Source organism: Schistocerca serialis, chromosome 1 (genome assembly GCF_023864345.2).
Source record: "Schistocerca serialis cubense isolate TAMUIC-IGC-003099 chromosome 1, iqSchSeri2.2, whole genome shotgun sequence".
Lineage (NCBI taxonomy): Eukaryota > Metazoa > Arthropoda > Insecta > Orthoptera > Acrididae > Schistocerca > Schistocerca serialis.
Genome location: NC_064638.1, coordinates 261,864,695 through 261,883,041, shown reverse-complemented (window position 1 = coordinate 261,883,041; position 18,347 = coordinate 261,864,695). Strand labels below are relative to the sequence as shown.

Sequence of the window (18,347 nt, the reverse complement as noted above, 5' to 3'; positions counted from 1 at the left end):
AGGCCCGTACAGGACCTGCAACATGCGGTCGTGCATTATCCTGCTGAAATGTAGGGTTTCGCAGGGATCCAATGAAGGGTAGATGTTCAAATGGCTCTGAGGACTATGGGACTCAACTGCTGAGGTCATTAGTCCCCTAGAACTGAGAACTAGTTAAACCTAACTAACCTATGGACATCACAAACATCCATGCCCGAGGCAGGATTCGAACCTGTGACCGTAGCGGTCTTGCGGTTCCAGACTGCAGCGCCTTTAACCGCACGACCACTTCGGCCGGCATGAAGGGTAGAGCCACGGGTCGTAACACATCTGAAATGTAACGTCCACTGTTCAGAATGCCGTCAATGCGAACAAGAGGTGACCGAGACGTGTAACCAATGGCACCCCATACCATCACGCCGAGTGATACGCCAGTATGGCGATGACGAATACATGTGCGTTCACCGCGATGTCGCCAAACACGGATGCGACCATCACGATGCTGTGAACAGAACCTGGATTCATCCGAAAAAATGACGTTTAGCCATTCGTGTACCCAGGTTCATCGTCGAGTACGCCATCGCAGGCGCTCCTGTGTGTGATGCAGCGTCAAGGGTAACAGCAGCCATGGCCTCCGAGCTGATAGTCCATGCTGCTGCAAACGTCGTAAAACTGTTCGTGCTGATGGTTGTTGTCTTGCAAACGTCCCCATCTGTTGACTCGGGGATCGAGACGTGGCTGCACGACCCGTTACAGCCGTGCGGATAAGATTCCTGTCATCTCGACTGCTAGTGATACGAGGCCGTACGGATCCAGCACGGCGTTCCGTATTACCCTCCTGAACCCACCGATTCCATATTCTACTAATAGTCATTGGATCTCGACCAACGTGAGCAGCAATGTGGCGATACGATGAACCGCAATCGCGATAGGCTACAATCCGACCTTTATCAAAGTCGGAAACGTGATGGTACGCATTTCTCCTTCTTACACGAGGCATCACAACAACATTTCACCTGGCAAAGCCGTTGAACTGCTGTTTGTATATGAGAAATCGGTTGGAAACTTTGCTCATGTCAGCACGTTGTAGGTGTCGCCACCAGCGCCAACCTTGTGTGGATGCTCTGAAAAGCTAATCATTTGCATATCACAGCAACTTCTTCCTGTCGGTTAAATTTCGGGTCTGTAGCACGTCATCTTCGTGGTGTAGCAATTTTAATGGTCAATAGTGTCTGTGGTGTTAAGTAGTGTCTGAAGTTTGGTGTTCTCGGCACGGTCGTAAGACTGTGGATCTCAGAATGTGAATTCCCTAACGATTTCCAAAGTAGAATGTCTCTTATGTGCATCTCCAACTACCATTCTGTTTCAAAACATATTAATGCCTGTCGTGAGACCATAATCAGGTCAGAAACCCTTTCACATGAATCATCTGAGTACGAATGACAGCTCCGTCAATGCAATGCCTTGATATACTTAGTGTACGCGATACTATCGCCATCTGGTTGCGTGTAATCGCTACCACATGACTTTCGTCACCTCGAAGTGTATAGAGCGCAGTTCGAAATCTGTAATTGTGGGGAAAAAACCACTGATAATAAAATAATACAGGTTTTAGCATATTTATATCACTAATAAAGTCATCGGCCGGCCGGAGTGGCCGTGCAGTTCTAGGCGCTACAGTCTGGGACCGCGAGACCGCTACGGTCGCAGGTTCGAATCCTGCCTCGGGCATGGATGTGTGTGATGTCCTTAGGTTAGTTAGGTTTAAGTAGTTCTAAGTTCTAGGGGACTGATGACCTCAGAAGTTGTGTCCCATAGTGCTCAGAGCCATTTGAACCAATAAAGTCATCAGAAGATCAAAACAAACTGCAAAACGATTTAGGAAAGATATCTGAATGGTGCGAAAAGTGGCAGTTGACCCTAAATAACGAAAAGTGTGAGGTCATCCACATGAGTGCTGAAAGGAACTCCTTAAACTTCGGTTACACGATAAATCAGTCTAATCTAAAAGCCGTAAATTCAACTAAATACTAAATACCTAGGTATTACAATTACGAACAACTTATATTGGAAAGAACACACAGAAAATGTTGTGGGGAAGGCTAACCAAAGACTGCGTTTTATTGGCAGGACACTTAGAAAATGTAACAGACCTACTAAGGAGACTGCCTATACTACGCTTGTCCGTCCTCTTTTAGAATACTGCTGCGCGGTGTGGGATCCTTACCAGATAGGACTGACGGAGTACATCGAAAAAGTTCGAAGAAGAGCAACACGTTTTGTATTATCGCGAAATATGGGATAGAGTGTCACAAAAATGATGCAGGATTTGGGTTGGAAATCATTAAAAGAAAGGCGTTATTCGTTGCGACGGAATCTTCTCACGAAATTCCAATCACCAACTTTCTCCTCCATATGCGAAAATACAGTTGACACCGACCTACATAGGGAGAAACGATCACCACGATAAAATGAGGGAAATCAGAGCTCGTACGGAAACATATAGGTGTTCATTCTTTCCGCGCACTATACGAGATTGGAATAATAGAGAATTGTGAAGGTGGTTCAGTGAACCCTCTACCAGGCACTTAAATGTGATTTGCAGAGTATCCATGTAGATGTAGATGTAGATGTAACACAGACTTCACTCTGTTTTAAGATGTTTATGCGTTGCGTCATTGTCGCAGCAGTAAGCTAGTGCACTGTAGCGAGGTGAGAAGATGGGAGAGAATAGTGGTAGGTACGCAGTAGCGACTTCCAGCATGTGCAGAGTATAGCGGGAACCATGCCAGACGTGCACTCACCGCTGTATTTTAATCCACTGATAGCCGGCTGCTGCTGCAACAGCCCAGGCAGAGGTCGCGTTGCTCTGGCCAACGGTGTTGCATACTAGCTAGGCGCTGGCCCTCTGAGTACGCCTTGCGTGTGCCGCTGGCGTTAGTTAGGCAGCTATTATCGCTGCAATATGTACGGGGGCAGATCAACAAAGATTAGGACTGATTTTTCCTGTAGTTTCCGTGATAGTTTATCTGTCCCATGTTGTTGTTGTTGTTGTTGTCTTCAGTCCTGAGACTGGTTTGATGCAGCTCTCCATGCTACTCTATCCTGTGCAAGCCTCTTCATGTCTCAGTACTTACTGCAACCTACATCCTTCTGAATCTGCTTAGTGTATTCATCTCTTGGTCTCCCTCTACGATTTTTACCCTCCACGCTGCCCTCCAATGCTAAATTTGTGATCCGTTGATGCCTCAGAACATGTCCTACCAACCGGTCCCTTCTTCTTGTGAAGTTGTGCCACAAACTCCTCTTCTCCCCAGTTCTATTCAATACCTCCTCATTAGTTATGTGATCTGCCCATCTAATCTTCAGCATTCTTCTGTAGCACCACATTTCGTAAGGTTCTATTTTCTTTTTGTCCAAACTATTTATCGTCCATGTTTCACTTCCATACATGGCTACACTCCATACAAATACTTTCAGAAACGACTTCCTGACACTTAAGTCTATACTCGATGTTAACAAATTTCTCTTCTTCAGAAACGCTTTCCTTGCCATTGCCAGTCTACATTTTATATCCTCTCTACTTCGACCACCATCAGTTATTTTACTCCCCAAATAGCAAAACTCCTTTACTACTTTAAGTGTCTCATTTCCTAATCTAATTGCCTCAGCATCACCCGACTTAATTCGACTACATTCCATGATCCTCGTTTTACTTTTGTTGCTTTAATACCTACTCCGAATTTTTCTTTTGTTTGCTTTACTGGTTGCTCAACATACAGATTGAATAACATCGGGGAGAGGCTACAACCCTGTCTCACTCCCTTCCCAACCGCTGCTTCCCTTTCATGCCCCTCGACTCTTATAACTGCCATCTGGTTTCTGTACAAATTGTAAATAGCCTTTCGCTCCCTCTATTTTACCCCTGCTACCTTTAGAATTTGAAAGAGAGTATTCCAGTCAACATTGTCAAAAGCTTTCTCTAAGTCTACAAATGCTAGAAACGTAGGTTTGCCTTTCCTTAATCTATTTTCTAAGATAAGTCGTAGGGACAGTACTGCTTCACGTGTTCCAATATTTCTGCGGAATCCAAACTGATCTTCGCCGAGGTCGGCTTCTACCACTTTTTCCATTCGTCTGTAAAGAATTCGCGTTAGTATTTTGCCGCTGTGACTTATTAAACTGATAGTTCGGTAATTTTCACATCTGTCAACACCTGCTTTCTTTGGGATCGGAATTATTATATTCTTCTTGAAGTCTGAGGGTATTTCACCTGTCTCATACATCTTGCTCACCAGATGGTAGAGTTTTGTCAGGACTGGCTCTCCCAAGGCCGTCAGTAGTTCCAATGGGTCCCATACATATTTGAAAAGACCAGGTTTTTTGGGTTCCGTGCTCCTTTCGATGAAAACGGAGTGCTTATAGGATCACTTTTTGTACGTCCGTCCGTGATAGTTTATCAGTTTCATAAATATTTGAGAAGAGCAGGTTTTGTGGATTCCGTACATCATTCGGTGAAGACGGAATCCTCATAGAATCACTTTGTTGTCCGTCCGTCCGTGCCGGCCGGAGTGACCGAGCGGTTCTTGGTGCTAAAGTCTGGAACCACGCGACCGCAACGGTCTCAGGTTCGAATCCTGCATCGGGTATGGATGTGTGTGATGTCCTTAGGTTAGTTAGGTTTAGGTAGTTCTAAGTTCTAGGGGACTGATGACCTCAGAAGTTAAGTCCCATAGTGCTCAGAGCCATTTGAACCATTTTTCACATCGTTGTCGGAGCTGAATCGCTTTCCGGCCAAATGTTCTTTTAACCTAGGGAACAGGTGATAGTCGCTGGGCGCGAAGTCAGGGCTATAGGGTGGGTGGGTGGGTAATTATGTTCCACTGAAACTGTTGCAGGAGAACAACGGTTTGCCGAGCGATGTGTGGGCGAGCGTTGTCGTGGAGAATGTGCACGCCCTTGCTCAACATTCCTCTTTTCCGGTCCTGAATTGCCCGTTTGAGTTTTTTCAGAGTCTCACAGTACATGTCAGCGTTAATTGTGGTCCCAGCGATTCAGCTCCGACGACGAGGTGAAAGAAGAGGTTCATAAGTTTCTGAACAGCATGGCGACGAGCTGATATGACATGGGCATACAAAAGCAGCCACAGCGTCTACAAAAATGCATCGTCAGAAATGGTGATTATGCCGAAAATAAGCTAAATGTTAAATCTGTAAACTGATGTAAACCATTGTAGAAATAAACAGGTCTATGTACTTATAAAAAATAGGAGACCTTACTTTTGGGATTACCCTCGTATATGGCAGGAAAAAAAATATTTCTTTATTCATTTGTTATCGACCTTCAAACTTGAAATTGAAACAATCTGTAATTCTTCTAATGTTCTAATATGTGTGAAATCTTATGGGACTTAACTACTAAGGTCATCAGGCCCTAAGCTTGCACACTACTGAACCTAAATTTTCCTAAGGACAAACACATACACCCATGCCCGAGGGAGGACTCGAACCTCCGCCGGGACCAGCCGCACAGTCCATGACTGCAGCCTTAGACCGCTAGGCTAATCCCACGCGGCTGTAATTCTTCATTGACGAAGCAATGGTAGAAGTCGAACAACAGGTAAGGAATGACTTTATTGCTCGCGTGATGCGTTTCGGATTTTTTCCATCATCAGACATCCAGAAACGATTGCTGCACTAGTCTTAGAATGTTTGTTTCACATAAAACTTAAAACGCCATATCTACGTGCAATAATAGCTCCTGGATATCTGATGGTGGATAAATTCCGAAACCCATCATAGGAGCAATAAAGTCATTCCTTGTCTGTTGTTTCATTTTTCCCATTGCGGCCCAGTCAGCCCGAATGGAAAACTGCTAATTATTATCAATATCGTCAGCTGCCTCCTGTATGACTTTATGTCACATTTGTAGTATTGAAATTAAAACAGTCTCTAAAGTCTCAGAATCCTTGGGACCGATGTCTTGCCAGTATCAATGTCGATAACAGGTAGAAGTAGTACAGATTCTCGATTCCCGGAATGGATGAACTGTCTGTATACATAATTAAGGTTATACGAACCCTCAATGCGCCAGCCCTACTCGCACCTGGAATATTTTTATGTATAATGTACACAGGCGGCAATACTCTCGTATCGGTATTTTGGTAGTAATGCTCTATTGTATAGACGTTCCTTGCGCTTCGCTTACCAGACGATGGAGGTCACACGAGAGGAGCAGTATGACGCAATAAGTTTCTGTGTTTATTTATTCCATACAGCCACTGAAACTTACGGAAAGCTGTAACAAGCGTACGGTAAAGATGGACTACCTCGTGCAACAGTGTTTATATAGCTCAGGGTCTTCAAAGAAGGCCAACTTGTCTGTGGTAAGCAAGGCGAGCTCGGTGTTTCGGCTTGCGCTGTGAGGACCGGCGGATAACATTACGTAAACTCGGTGATGTGTTGAGAATTTCATATGGCAGTGTCTTTAAGACTGTGGATGATCATCCGACAGGATCTGTGTTTGTGCCAGTTGGGTGCCACGTGTGTTGACACGCGAACAAAGGGCTGTGCGGTTGGAGACAAGCCGTGAGGCGCTGCGTCTCTTTGCTGGTGGAGGGGAGGCGTTTCTGGAATCGATTATCACCAGCGATGAGTCTTGGCTGCATCATCATGAACCTGAAGGAAAACGAGCCAGCACAGTGTGGAAATCGCCAGGTTATCCAACATCAAAAATGGCGAAAGTTGTTCCGTTTGCGGGGAAAGTAATGGTAATCAATTAATCACGTTTTTTGACTGACATTGAATGATTTACCAGCACGTGGTTCTCCCTCAAACCACTATTACAGTAGCATACCACACGTCAGTATTGGCTAATCTGAGGAAACACAATGCAAGAAAACGACCAGAACTTTCTCGGAGTAGGTGGCGGCTTCGTCATGACCGTGTGGGCGTCATGTCACAGATCAAGTAATACAGCTTCTGGCTTAATTCAAAATTGTGTTCCGCATCCACATTATACACTCCTGGAAACTGAAATAAGAACACCGTGAATTCATTGTCCCAGGAAGGGGAAACTTTATTGACACATTCCTGGGGTCAGATACATCACATGATCACACTGACAGAACCACAGGCACATAGACACAGGCAACAGAGCATGCACAATGTCGGCACTAGTACAGTGTATATCCACCTTTCGCAGCAATGCAGGCTGCTATTCTCCCATGGAGACGATCGTAGAGATGCTGGATGTAGTCCTGTGGAACGGCTTGCCATGCCATTTCCACCTGGCGCCTCAGTTGGACCAGCGTTCGTGCTGGACGTGCAGACCGCGTGAGACGACGCTTCATCCAGTCCCAAACATGCTCAATGGGGGACAGATCCGGAGATCTTGCTGGCCAGGGTAGTTGACTTACACCTTCTAGAGCACGTTGGGTGGCACGGGATACATGCGGACGTGCATTGTCCTGTTGGAACAGCAAGTTCCCTTGACGGTCTAGGAATGGTAGAACGATGGGTTCGATGACGGTTTGGATGTACCGTGCACTATTCAGTGTCCCCTCGACGATCACCAGTGGTGTACGGCCAGTGTAGGAGATCGCTCCCCACACCATGATGCCGGGTGTTGGCCCTGTGTGCCTCGGTCGTATGCAGTCCTGATTGTGGCGCTCACCTGCACGGCGCCAAACATGCATACGACCATCATTGGCACCAAAGCAGAAGCGACTCTCATCGCTGAAGACGACACGTCTCCATTCGTCCCTCCATTCACGCCTGTCGCGACACCACTGGAGGCGGGCTGCACGATGTTGGGGCGTGAGCGGAAGACGGCCTAACGGTGTGCGGGACCGTAGCCCAGCTTCATGGAGACGGTTGCGAATGGACCTCGCCGATACCCCAGGAGCAACAGTGTCCCTAATTTGCTGGGAAGTGGCGGTGCGGTCCCCTACGGCACTGCGTAGGATCCTACGGTCTTGGCGTGCATCCGTGCGTCGCTGCGGTCCGGTCCCAGGTCGACGGGCACGTGCACCTTCCGCCGACCACTGGCGACAACATCGATGTACTGTGGAGACCTCACGCCCCACGTGTTGAGCAATTCGGCGGTACGTCCACCCGGCCTCCCGCATGCCCACTATACGCCCTTGCTCAAAGTCCGTCAACTGCACCACATACGGTTCACGTCCACGCTGTCGCGGCATGCTACCAGTGTTAAAGACTGTGATGGAGCTCCGTATGCCACGGCAAACTGGCTGACACTGACGGCGGCGGTGCACAAATGCTGCGCAGCTAGCGCCATTCGACGGCCAACACCGCGGTTCCTGGTGTGTCCGCTGTGCCGTGCGTGTGATCATTGCTTGTACAGCCCTCTCGCAGTGTCCGGAGCAAGTATGGTGGGTCTGACACACCGGTGTCAATGTGTTCGTTTTTCCATTTCCAGGAGTGTAGCTCCGATCTTACACCCTGCGATTCTTTTTATTCCCATCACTAAAGGCAAAGCTTCATGGCATTTGATTTGGGAGAACTGAAGCAGTGTTCAAGAAAACTGAGCGATTCTCAAGAACATGACGAAGAATGGTATGCATCATGTGTAGGACTGGCATCGATGCTATAAAAAGTGCATTAAAGTAAGAGGGGGAGCACTTTGAAAAAGACAATGTAAACAATGAGATGGAGTAATAAAGATCAGAGAAGGAAATCAGTTTCAGTCTTTGTTGATCAGCCCAGGTATTACTCGGCAAATCGAGCCGTAATCCCGACCGTAGCGGGAAATAACTGGTCAGGTAACCAGATACAGTCACATGCCTGTTTAGAGAGGGACAAGCACAGAAAGTGAATGCGGAAAATGTTTTTGCAGGTAGATGTGATGGCTTGCTGTTAACGATATGGAATTATTATCGCTGAAAAGGAGACAGGAGTGACCAAGGTGATGGAACGTGGAGGCAAAAGCAGAGAAAGTGGATTCCACGCAAATTACGGCAGGTGGGACACAATATCGAGCGGAGAGGGTTGCACAGATATTTTCATTTCGCTTTACTTGTTTGAACAAAATAATTTGTCGTCTTCAGAAACTTAGTACTGGTTTAGCAGACGTTATTATTTTCTTCACAGAAGCATAATGCCGTGATGTGTCGAATAGTATACGTATTTTATGTGATTATTGTAAACTCAGATTGACAGACTGACAATTTACAGTAAACGAATTACATCTATGTACTTGTCATCTTGACATTTTTGGACGTAAAATGGTATTTTATTTCTATGAAGAATGTATTTCATCTGCTAAACAAGCACTAAGCTTCTTAAGTTGATAATTTAATTTGTCGAAACCAGTAAAGGACATAAAAATGTCTGTGCAAAAGACAACTGAATTGTATTCTGAAACTTAATTGTGACTTGCAGAGTAATTATGTAGATGTACTTGTCATACAAACATTCGAACAAATATGCTCGCGGCACCAAGAACATCTGATGAATACAATCTTCGCGCTATTACGTCGATGCTTTGGAAGATTAAACGGAAAACGGAATTGGTTTACATTTAAAAATATTTATTTTTCGGGAATTAATTTTGTTGCAAACCACCCATACGATAACACAGCCTGAAAAATTGATGCTGAAAGTTGATCATGAGTTGTTCTGTGAATCCGCGCGGTTCCGAAATCCGCGCTGGATTTCCAATAGCAGATTACAATTCTGATGCCTCGAAATAAAGTTTTTAACTTGTCGATAAAAATAAACATCACACTGCCGGCACACCGATGTGCAGTTTAGCGATATTAGTTCTACCGTGCAGAGCAGTCAGTCCTCGCCATCTATAAATGTGTTATCATGCATAACAGTATTAGTTTGTCCATTCCAGGAAACCAATATCAGACAAAACTTATTATCAGCAAGGAATGGTTTTAAAATGTTCTCAAGATATGTTTTGTGAACTTCAGTTTACTGGATTTGCAGCAAGTGACTTAAACACTTTTTAACAAGTCGATTAAACGATTGATCTCTTCTATACCCAAGGACCACATGAATCATTTGTTCGTAGTAAACACAAGAGAATTTCAGGCAACATTTGTCAAAACGCTGAAATAGAATACTGCACCATTACGAATGCGTTATTTTATGTATACTACCAATTGCGACAAGGGTTCATTTTTCTCCCTTAAGCGATAAAGTGCGTCGAATGCTGGTCTTCGAAGCACTCTTGCTCGGTATTGTTTTCGTGTAGAGAGGCCTAAAATTTTAATTCTTTACTAATCCAAGTCGTATGAGTAATTTATTTACCTACCTTGCTACTATTCCTTATTGATTTACTTGCCTGTGTTGAAAAAATCAGCAGCCGGCTGAAGAAAAAAGGCACCTAGTGCCTTTTTCAGAAGAGTAGAATTATAGTATTATTAACGTGCATCAAAAATATGCATGCGTACGTACCGTAATACTATTGTCATATCAATCATAGTACACGTACAAATGTGGTATTAAGGTCTCCAAACAACAAGTGCAGACGTCATATATTAACCGTCCTATTCTTCCCAGTTTCGAAACGAAAAGTTTGCACTTGGAAATCGAACACAGGTTCTCTGCTTCCCAGCCAAAAGCCATGGTCACTACGCCAGTGGCGCTTTCATTGCACAGAGTTTACATAACGGGTACGTTAAGAGACAGACGAAAAAATTCTTCCCTCGATTTTCAGGAAAATATGCGTTTGCGGACCCTATATATTATGATGAAAAGTGCTAAGTGTTCCATTATCTACCGAACTTATCAATCTTAACAAGATTCGTGACGTGAACTTTTGGAGCAGTTTTCCCAAAAACGAGGAAGCGTTGAGCCAAAATATATTAGTCTTTCGTTTTAAGTTATACACAGGCGACCTGCCAAATACGAGCCGAATCGCTTGGCTGTGTGTAAGGCACTCCCCTTCTCAGTGGGCAAGTTTCATCGTTGCCGAGTCATACCGGCGATGTGCGAACAACGAGGTGACAGTGTAACATATTCTAATGGTACACCGTTGCCACAGAGACAAGTGGAAAGCCAAAGGTATCCACGAACTTGGGAGACGGAGTGCGCCACGACATGGCAGCAATGAAACACGCTGGTGTCGCACGTCTTGCCCATCTCTCACTAGACGGCCAGTACGAGGTCTGATTAACTCCGCTGTCACGTAACAAGCTGAGAAGTTCTTTTTTAACGTAATGAGACGGCTGCTCTAGCCCTCCAACACAGCACGTATCTCTAGACTGGTCGCTCATGAGAGTAATAGCGTAGCGTAGTGCTTTCAATTTACCCCAAGAAAATCAGATGAATCCCAGTTTTCAATATATTTTTTTCGGGAATTTCTTATTAAACCTTCTTCATTATGCGTGCCGCTTTACCTTTCACTGCTTCGACGGACTTAAATCTTATTCCTTTTAATGCAGATTTGACCTTCGGGAATGGATACAAGTCACATTCTGCTAGGTGGCGCGAATAAGGTGGTAGGTTTTTTAACAGGTATGCTGTACTCCGCTAGAAACATCTTAACAGACACTGCGGTATGAGCTGGTGTGCTGTCCTGATGCAGAAGACTTGTTCTTACACAGTTCGGATCGCTTTTTCCTTATTTTCTAACGGAATTGAGAAAGAACCTCAAGGTAGTAGTGTTGATTAATAGTTCGACTTTCAGGAACCCAGTACAGATTCACAATTCCGTGAATACCGTAAAAAAATCGTCATCGCTTCCAGTCTTGTTTTGCTCATTCGAACTTTTTCACTTTCGGCGAAGTTGGGCCCTTCCAGTACATGGATTGACTCTTAGTTTCTGGATCATAAGTGAAAAACCATGATTCGTCACATGTTTTCACTCTTTCCAAGAAATTAGGATAATTTTAATGGTTTTTTATTCGATCGTGAAAGTTTCCGCTACCAGTTTCGCGCACTCTTGTCCCGTGCTAAATTGATTTTATAAAATTTCCCTTACGTGTTTTTTTTTTTTTTTTCAATTCCTGCAGTTTCAGTAATCGATCGAACCCTCAACCGACGGTCAGGTCGAATCAGATTACCTACTTTTTCGACATGTTCATCCGTTTTTGATGTTCAAATGCATCCCGGACTTGCGTCAACTTCAACGTCTTCTCGGCCATCGAGGAAAGGCTTGAAACGCTCAAAACGTCGTGTGCGAGATAAGCAGTCTTCGCCATAAACTTCATTAGTAAAAGATGGGTGTCAGCAGTGGTTTTTCCAGCTCTCATGTAAAACTTCACGACAGTTCATTGTTCTGTTATTACAATTATCATCTCTACGGTAAAACAAACACCAGTGATGCCGCAATCGACTGAGAAGGCTTCACACTTCACAGCCATTGGTCGTTCATCCTTGGCACGTGCGTACTTACTCTGTGACTGTGTCGGTCTCGTTACTTTGTAGACTTACTTCGTATGTAGGAGCATCTTCGTCAAGTACATAAGAAAAACTTCAGGTGAAAAAATTAAGTGTAACACCATTAATACAACATTCATGGCGTAATACTTTTCTGTGAAAGTAGAAATAAGGTTGAGGCCGAAATAGAATGAAAATTTAGAACACGGATAACTTAATTAGGAAGAGTTACGTCCAGAATAGCGGTTAACAGTTATGTATACATGAATGTACACTTCCCGGCGTATATGGATGACGAAATCTTCTCTCCCACCATTCGGGTGGCTGCGTCGAAGTTCGGCGTCTTCTGGCGAAGATGATGAGAGTGGCACTCAATGTAACGTCACGGAATTTCAACGCAACCATCGGGATGGAACATTTCGTCAGCTACCGCTACAAAAGAAAATTATCACATAAGCGAGTATAAATTATGTTGTCAAGATATTGCAGCCAAATTTTTACATAATTTTAAATTGCATTGGGCAGCAAGAGAGTGTATATGAACAACACTTCGAAGTCGTTTTTTTAATTGGTGCGTCTTCTGCTAATTCAGTCGGAGGAGCTAGCCCGCATAACTGCCACGTTAGGTTGGTTGCCTACATGGCTGTTACTACTCCGCAGCCACTGGTGTAGTGTGTGTGTGTGTGTGTGTGTGTGTGTGTGTGTGTGTGTGAAAGTAGGGGATGCAACGGGGAGAGGATGTTTCAACCAGTGGCATGGTCTTACTGAGCAGGACTAGAACTGAAATGAGATTAGCGACAAACTAAAAATCAGAGTTGTGGACCACGTACCGGTTCGAGGAGCATTCAGTAAGTAAGGCAAAACATTTTTTTCTTGGCCAATTTCGGTTGAAAATATTCGGAATTTATTGTGGGATATCGTGTAATGTTCCATGATGTTCCGATAGGTGGGGGCAATATATGTAGCCTTCAAAAGAGTTGTAACGGAGATGCCCTCCAAACAGAGAGCGGTCATTGAGTTTCTTTTGGCGAAAAACCAAAGCATCGCAGATATTCATAGTCGCTTGCAGAATGTCTACGGAGATCTCACAGTGAACAAAAGTACGGTGAGTCTATGGACGGGGCGTTTGTCATCATCGCAACAAGGTAGCGCAGACCTGTCCGACTTTCCACGTGCCGTTCGACCGCACACAGCTCTGACTCGTGCAATGTTGCACTGTGCAGAGCAGAGACTCCCATTAGAGGTGATCAACAGATTACAATCAAAACCTTCCGTGCTCAAAATGACGTCTCTGTTGGTAGTGCTCACACACTCGTCCACCAGATGGGGTACTCAGAGGTGTGTGCCCGCTGGTTTCCTCGACACCTAACAGAACACCATAAAGAGTAACGAAGCACCATCGCTGCGAAATTGCTTGCACTTTACGAAGCTGAGAGTGAAAATTTTTGTCGAACATCGTCACAGCATCTTTGCCAGTTTTTGTTCCAGTAAATCCTGTCCTGTTTCCGAGGCCGGCGTTGAGTATCCTGACAGATATAGAAATAGATGCCCATTTATCAACAGCAAACAAGACACTTTTTAGTTTCATCAAAATTCTAAGAAAAAGATCACTTAGCAGTAACTTCAAAATTCGCTTATATCAATCGACCATTATACCTGTGATGTTATATGGATGTGAAACATCAATATTTAAAAAGAAAGATGAAGAAAAACTGTTACTATTCGAAAGAAAAGTCCTAAGGAAAATTTTTGGACCTGTATACGACGAAGATAACATGGAATGGAGAATAAAAAGAAATGAAGAATCAAGAGAGCTGTACAAACACCGTAACAACGTCGAAGTGCTCAAGAGGAGATGGTTGAATTGGGCAGGCCATATAGCAAGAATGACAGAGAATAGACTACCTAGAATGGCTTTCAGCAGAACAATAGATGGAACGCGAGGAAGAAGGAGACCCAGAATCAGATGGCGGGATAACATTCGGGAGGACACAACTGGGATGAACAGCAACAGCAACTGGACAAACAGCGCATTTGACAGACAGAAGTGGAAGAGGCTCATAGAGCAGGCGCATAGTCGATAAGGCCCTTGCCACATGTAAAGTAAAGTAAAGTAAATCGTCACAGCAACGGAACATGCGTTCATCACTTTAAACCAGAAACAATCCACAGAGTGGCACCAGACCACCTCACCTCCGGAGAAAAAGTTCAAAGCTGCATCTTCATCCAGTAAAGTGATGGTAATGATTCTCTGGAACTCTGAAGGGGTTATTCTGTTTGATTTCCCTTCTCACTATGCAACAATCAACTCTGAAGTGTACTGTGCTACCCCTAGGAACTTGAAGAAACGACATCAGCGTGTTCGACTGCACAAAAATGCAACGCAAGGCCTCGTACAGGTCTGTGCTCACCATAAGACCTCACAAAACTTCATTGGACTGCTCTTCCTCATACACCCTACAGCCCAGATCTCGCATCTCCCGACTTCCATCCGTTTGTCCCAATAGAGGGTGCACTCCGCGGGAAGCAGTACGTGGATGATCGGAAAGTTATTGATGCTGCAAGACGTTGGATCCGACGTCGATCATTAGAGAGTACCAAGCGGACATACGGGCCCTCCCAGTGAGGTGGCGGAAAGTCGTCGCATGGAACGGAGAGTATGTTGAAAAATAGGGTGCTGTAGCCAAAAGAATGGGGAATAATATGGTGTACTGCAATCCTGAATAAAATCAACCTAGTTTCAGAAAAAATGTGTTGCATTACAAATTGAACTCCCCTCGTAGAAGGAATGATAGTAACGCATGACGGATAAGCATAAAGGAACTAAAGAGCGTACTAGCTCAAGAAGCAGAGCGTTCATTGTCAAAATAAATCTTCTGTTATGAAACATTAGCCTTAATTTGAAAATAAATTTCTAAGAATGTACGTTTGGAGCACAGCAGAGCACGAAAGTTAATCAAGTGCTGTGGGAAACCGGAAAACAAGGCTATCGAAGCGTATAGGATGTGGTGTTATAGCGGGAGCTTAAAACCTGATAAAATACGAATTGAGAAGGTTCTCGTCAGTAGTGACGAGGAAAGGATATGTGGAAAACTAACTAGAAGAAGGGGCTGGATAGTGGTATGTGTGTTAGAACATCGTAGAAATACCTCCATTGTAATAAGCTGTAGGCGGTAAAATTTTGACGAGAAAACAGAGATTGGGACATGTCCAACAAATAATTGAGGTCGTTTTCAGCGGATGGCTAATCACTTCTGGACGAGGCGACAACAACTGGATCACAGGTGGCTGTTGTTCAGTTCAGGTAGCTGCGTCACCCCACACATCACAAAAGGTGAAGCTGTCATCAACTCGAAGATTGGTGTGAACGCCACAATCCTTCACTAGGCATGGACGCATTGGAGGTGATAAGCCGCTCCCTTCCTTCGAGCTACAAAGTTTCTTACCCAGCCAGTTATAGTAGACTTTCGGTATATCATAGACTGCGAATTATGGTGCAGCTCACCATTTTCAGAATAATAAACATTACTACTGAGGAAAGAAGTGATAAATACCACAAAAATAACAGAACTAACTGACGATCCTGACTCTTTTGGAAACGAAATTTGGCACTTTTCCAGGGAGCCAATAATTGCGTCGCCCGCAGACCAAATGAACGCTAAATGTAATACTGAAAGAGCCAGTTGAATCAAAGCTGCTACATGTCAAAAATGTACCGTGTTGTAAGAGTAAGCAACTTGTATGGGAATATGCTTGCCATTTACACGTTTATTACAACTATTTTTGTTTAAGAACTGCTCCTTTTTTTAGTATTTACTAAGAAGAGATAATTTATTGAGGACATGAAAACTAATGCTGTCTGTAATACATTCCCGTACGTATATTGTAAAATTTGTTTGTGCCTGTGTATTCTATTCCTTTCTGTATGGTATCATAGGTAGGATCTGTAGACCAGGACTGGCCAAACCATGGCCCGCAGTTGTCCAGACACTGGCCCGTGGATGTCTTTGGACTGCACCATCCCCAATGTGTGGAGCGTACCTGCGGATAATTTCGCCTCTAGTAACCATCGTATCGGTATAGAGATAGTTCGAATTGTAGTTCATGAAACCGCAGTTTCAGTACACGAGTGGTTGTCATCCACACGATTGTTTGTTGTGTGCACAAGGCTGGTTCGAGGGCATTTTCTCACACAACCGACATGACGTTCACTGGTATCGGTTTTTGGTGCTCATTGTGATGTGCACTGATTTCGAATCTTGCACATACGTGCCTCTGGTGCCCCTCCAGCTTGGTGCCACAAACATTGCCTTGTGTCACTTTGGCGTTAAACCAGCCATTTGTATTACACAATACTGTAGTGATGTAAATAAGAAACCAATAACGCGACCGAAATTTTTGATGTGATGGAATTTGCCTTCAAAGGCTGGCAATAACAGTGCTGTGGTACTTCAGTTGTTTAGCGCCTTCATGTATGGTCTCAGTTTTCTCACAGCGAACAATTATTCTAACATTTCAGTATGATTTATGCTAGCAAAAAGAGGTTGTGGATAAGGAGTATTCAAAACAAAGAAGACAACACGGTATTATTTTTCCGGGTATCGGTGATAAAGCTGTGCGCATAATTTGCATTATACACATCGCAGTTCTCACATAACGTAGTCTCAAGCCGTATTTTAACATAATACATCCTGAAGACTGTGGTGATCTTCCTGAAGATGCTAGAATATCAAATTATAGTACTAACATAACATCGTGGCGCAATGAAGAACTGTCATCTTACTCGCTACGCAAACTTAATTTTCTATACACTCTCAATAAACTGATTTCAATGCATAAAATAGACAAAGTAATAACACCCATGATAACTTAGACCCCTCTGTTAAACTCAAATTTTATCGAATACTGGGCAGAGTGTCTACTGCCATTTTCGTTTACTATATGTAGCAAAGAAATGAATTGCCTGTAGTGAAAAGATGTAGAACTCTCCACACAAATGCTTTGAAATTAAATCCTATTGTTTCCCGTATGTTAGCTATACAAAGCGAAGAGACGTTTGGAGATTATACTGCCATATGAATACCAGGAAATCGACTCAGTTTGGGTCTGTGTGCTCAACTTCTATTCAACACGAGAAGAAACTGTACATGGCAAAGTGGCGCCTTGGCAAATATACAAACATGAAAAACTATGTGCCAGAACATTGGTGGGTAGCAAAGTTATTACTAAACTGGTACTTTTCAAATATTTCACGTTGCGCCCATAGCTCGTCGGGGCATTCATTTTAATTTATCGAAATTGCAGCTTTTATAAACAATTTTCCTTTGAGTATATATAACTCTACCATTTACTGTCAGTTATCTTTGATCAAAATATCAGCTTAATCAGTTGTGCCTCATTGTTAGTGTAAGCTATGTAGAAAATAAAAGAGAGGATATTTTGGCGTCACATCATTTATGTATTTAAGTGTATTGTCTCGTACACACTATATTCATATTTTACTGCCTCTGATAAAATTATTTTTTTTTTGTTGTTGCAGGTGCTAACTGGGGATACAAAGGCTTAGATGGTAAGTAAAACACTGTTCTTTTGTTTCGTTTACTATGAAACTGGATGATTTAGTGTCATTGTCTAGAAGCATAAAACATCAGTTATCATCAATCACTTCAACGACCTCAGATACCTAACACGTCTGCGACGTAAAACTTAAGAATAGTAAACGAGAACAAGAGTCTGGGATGGATGGATATAGACAACACCCACTTATTATAGGTGAATAACACTATAAAAATTCATAGACAGTGGTCAATTGGCTTACGCTAAACGTTCAAGCTACACTTGGGAGATCCCATTATGATGTTCTGGTACAGTTTTAAAAATATAAGCACTGTTAAATGTTCGAATAATAGTTGTGACTGGCTGAAACAAAAGTTCCACTTACTCTGTGTACATTTATTCAGCACATAGGTACAACGTTATACATTGCCTGCATCCCTTGCCTGACGCCACACCCAC

General features: G+C 43.7%; 1 protein-coding gene across 1 annotated transcript in view; it reads left to right on the top strand.

Annotated features, from left to right (window-relative positions):
- Nucleotides 1-18,347, top strand: part of LOC126467365 (putative carbonic anhydrase 3) — a 506,280-nt gene that overhangs the window by 297,721 nt on the left and 190,212 nt on the right. Inside the window, exon 2 of the mRNA XM_050096456.1 lies at nucleotides 17,872-17,901. Coding sequence (XP_049952413.1) covers nucleotides 17,872-17,901 — 30 coding nt within the window. The remainder of the gene's footprint in view (nucleotides 1-17,871; nucleotides 17,902-18,347) is intronic.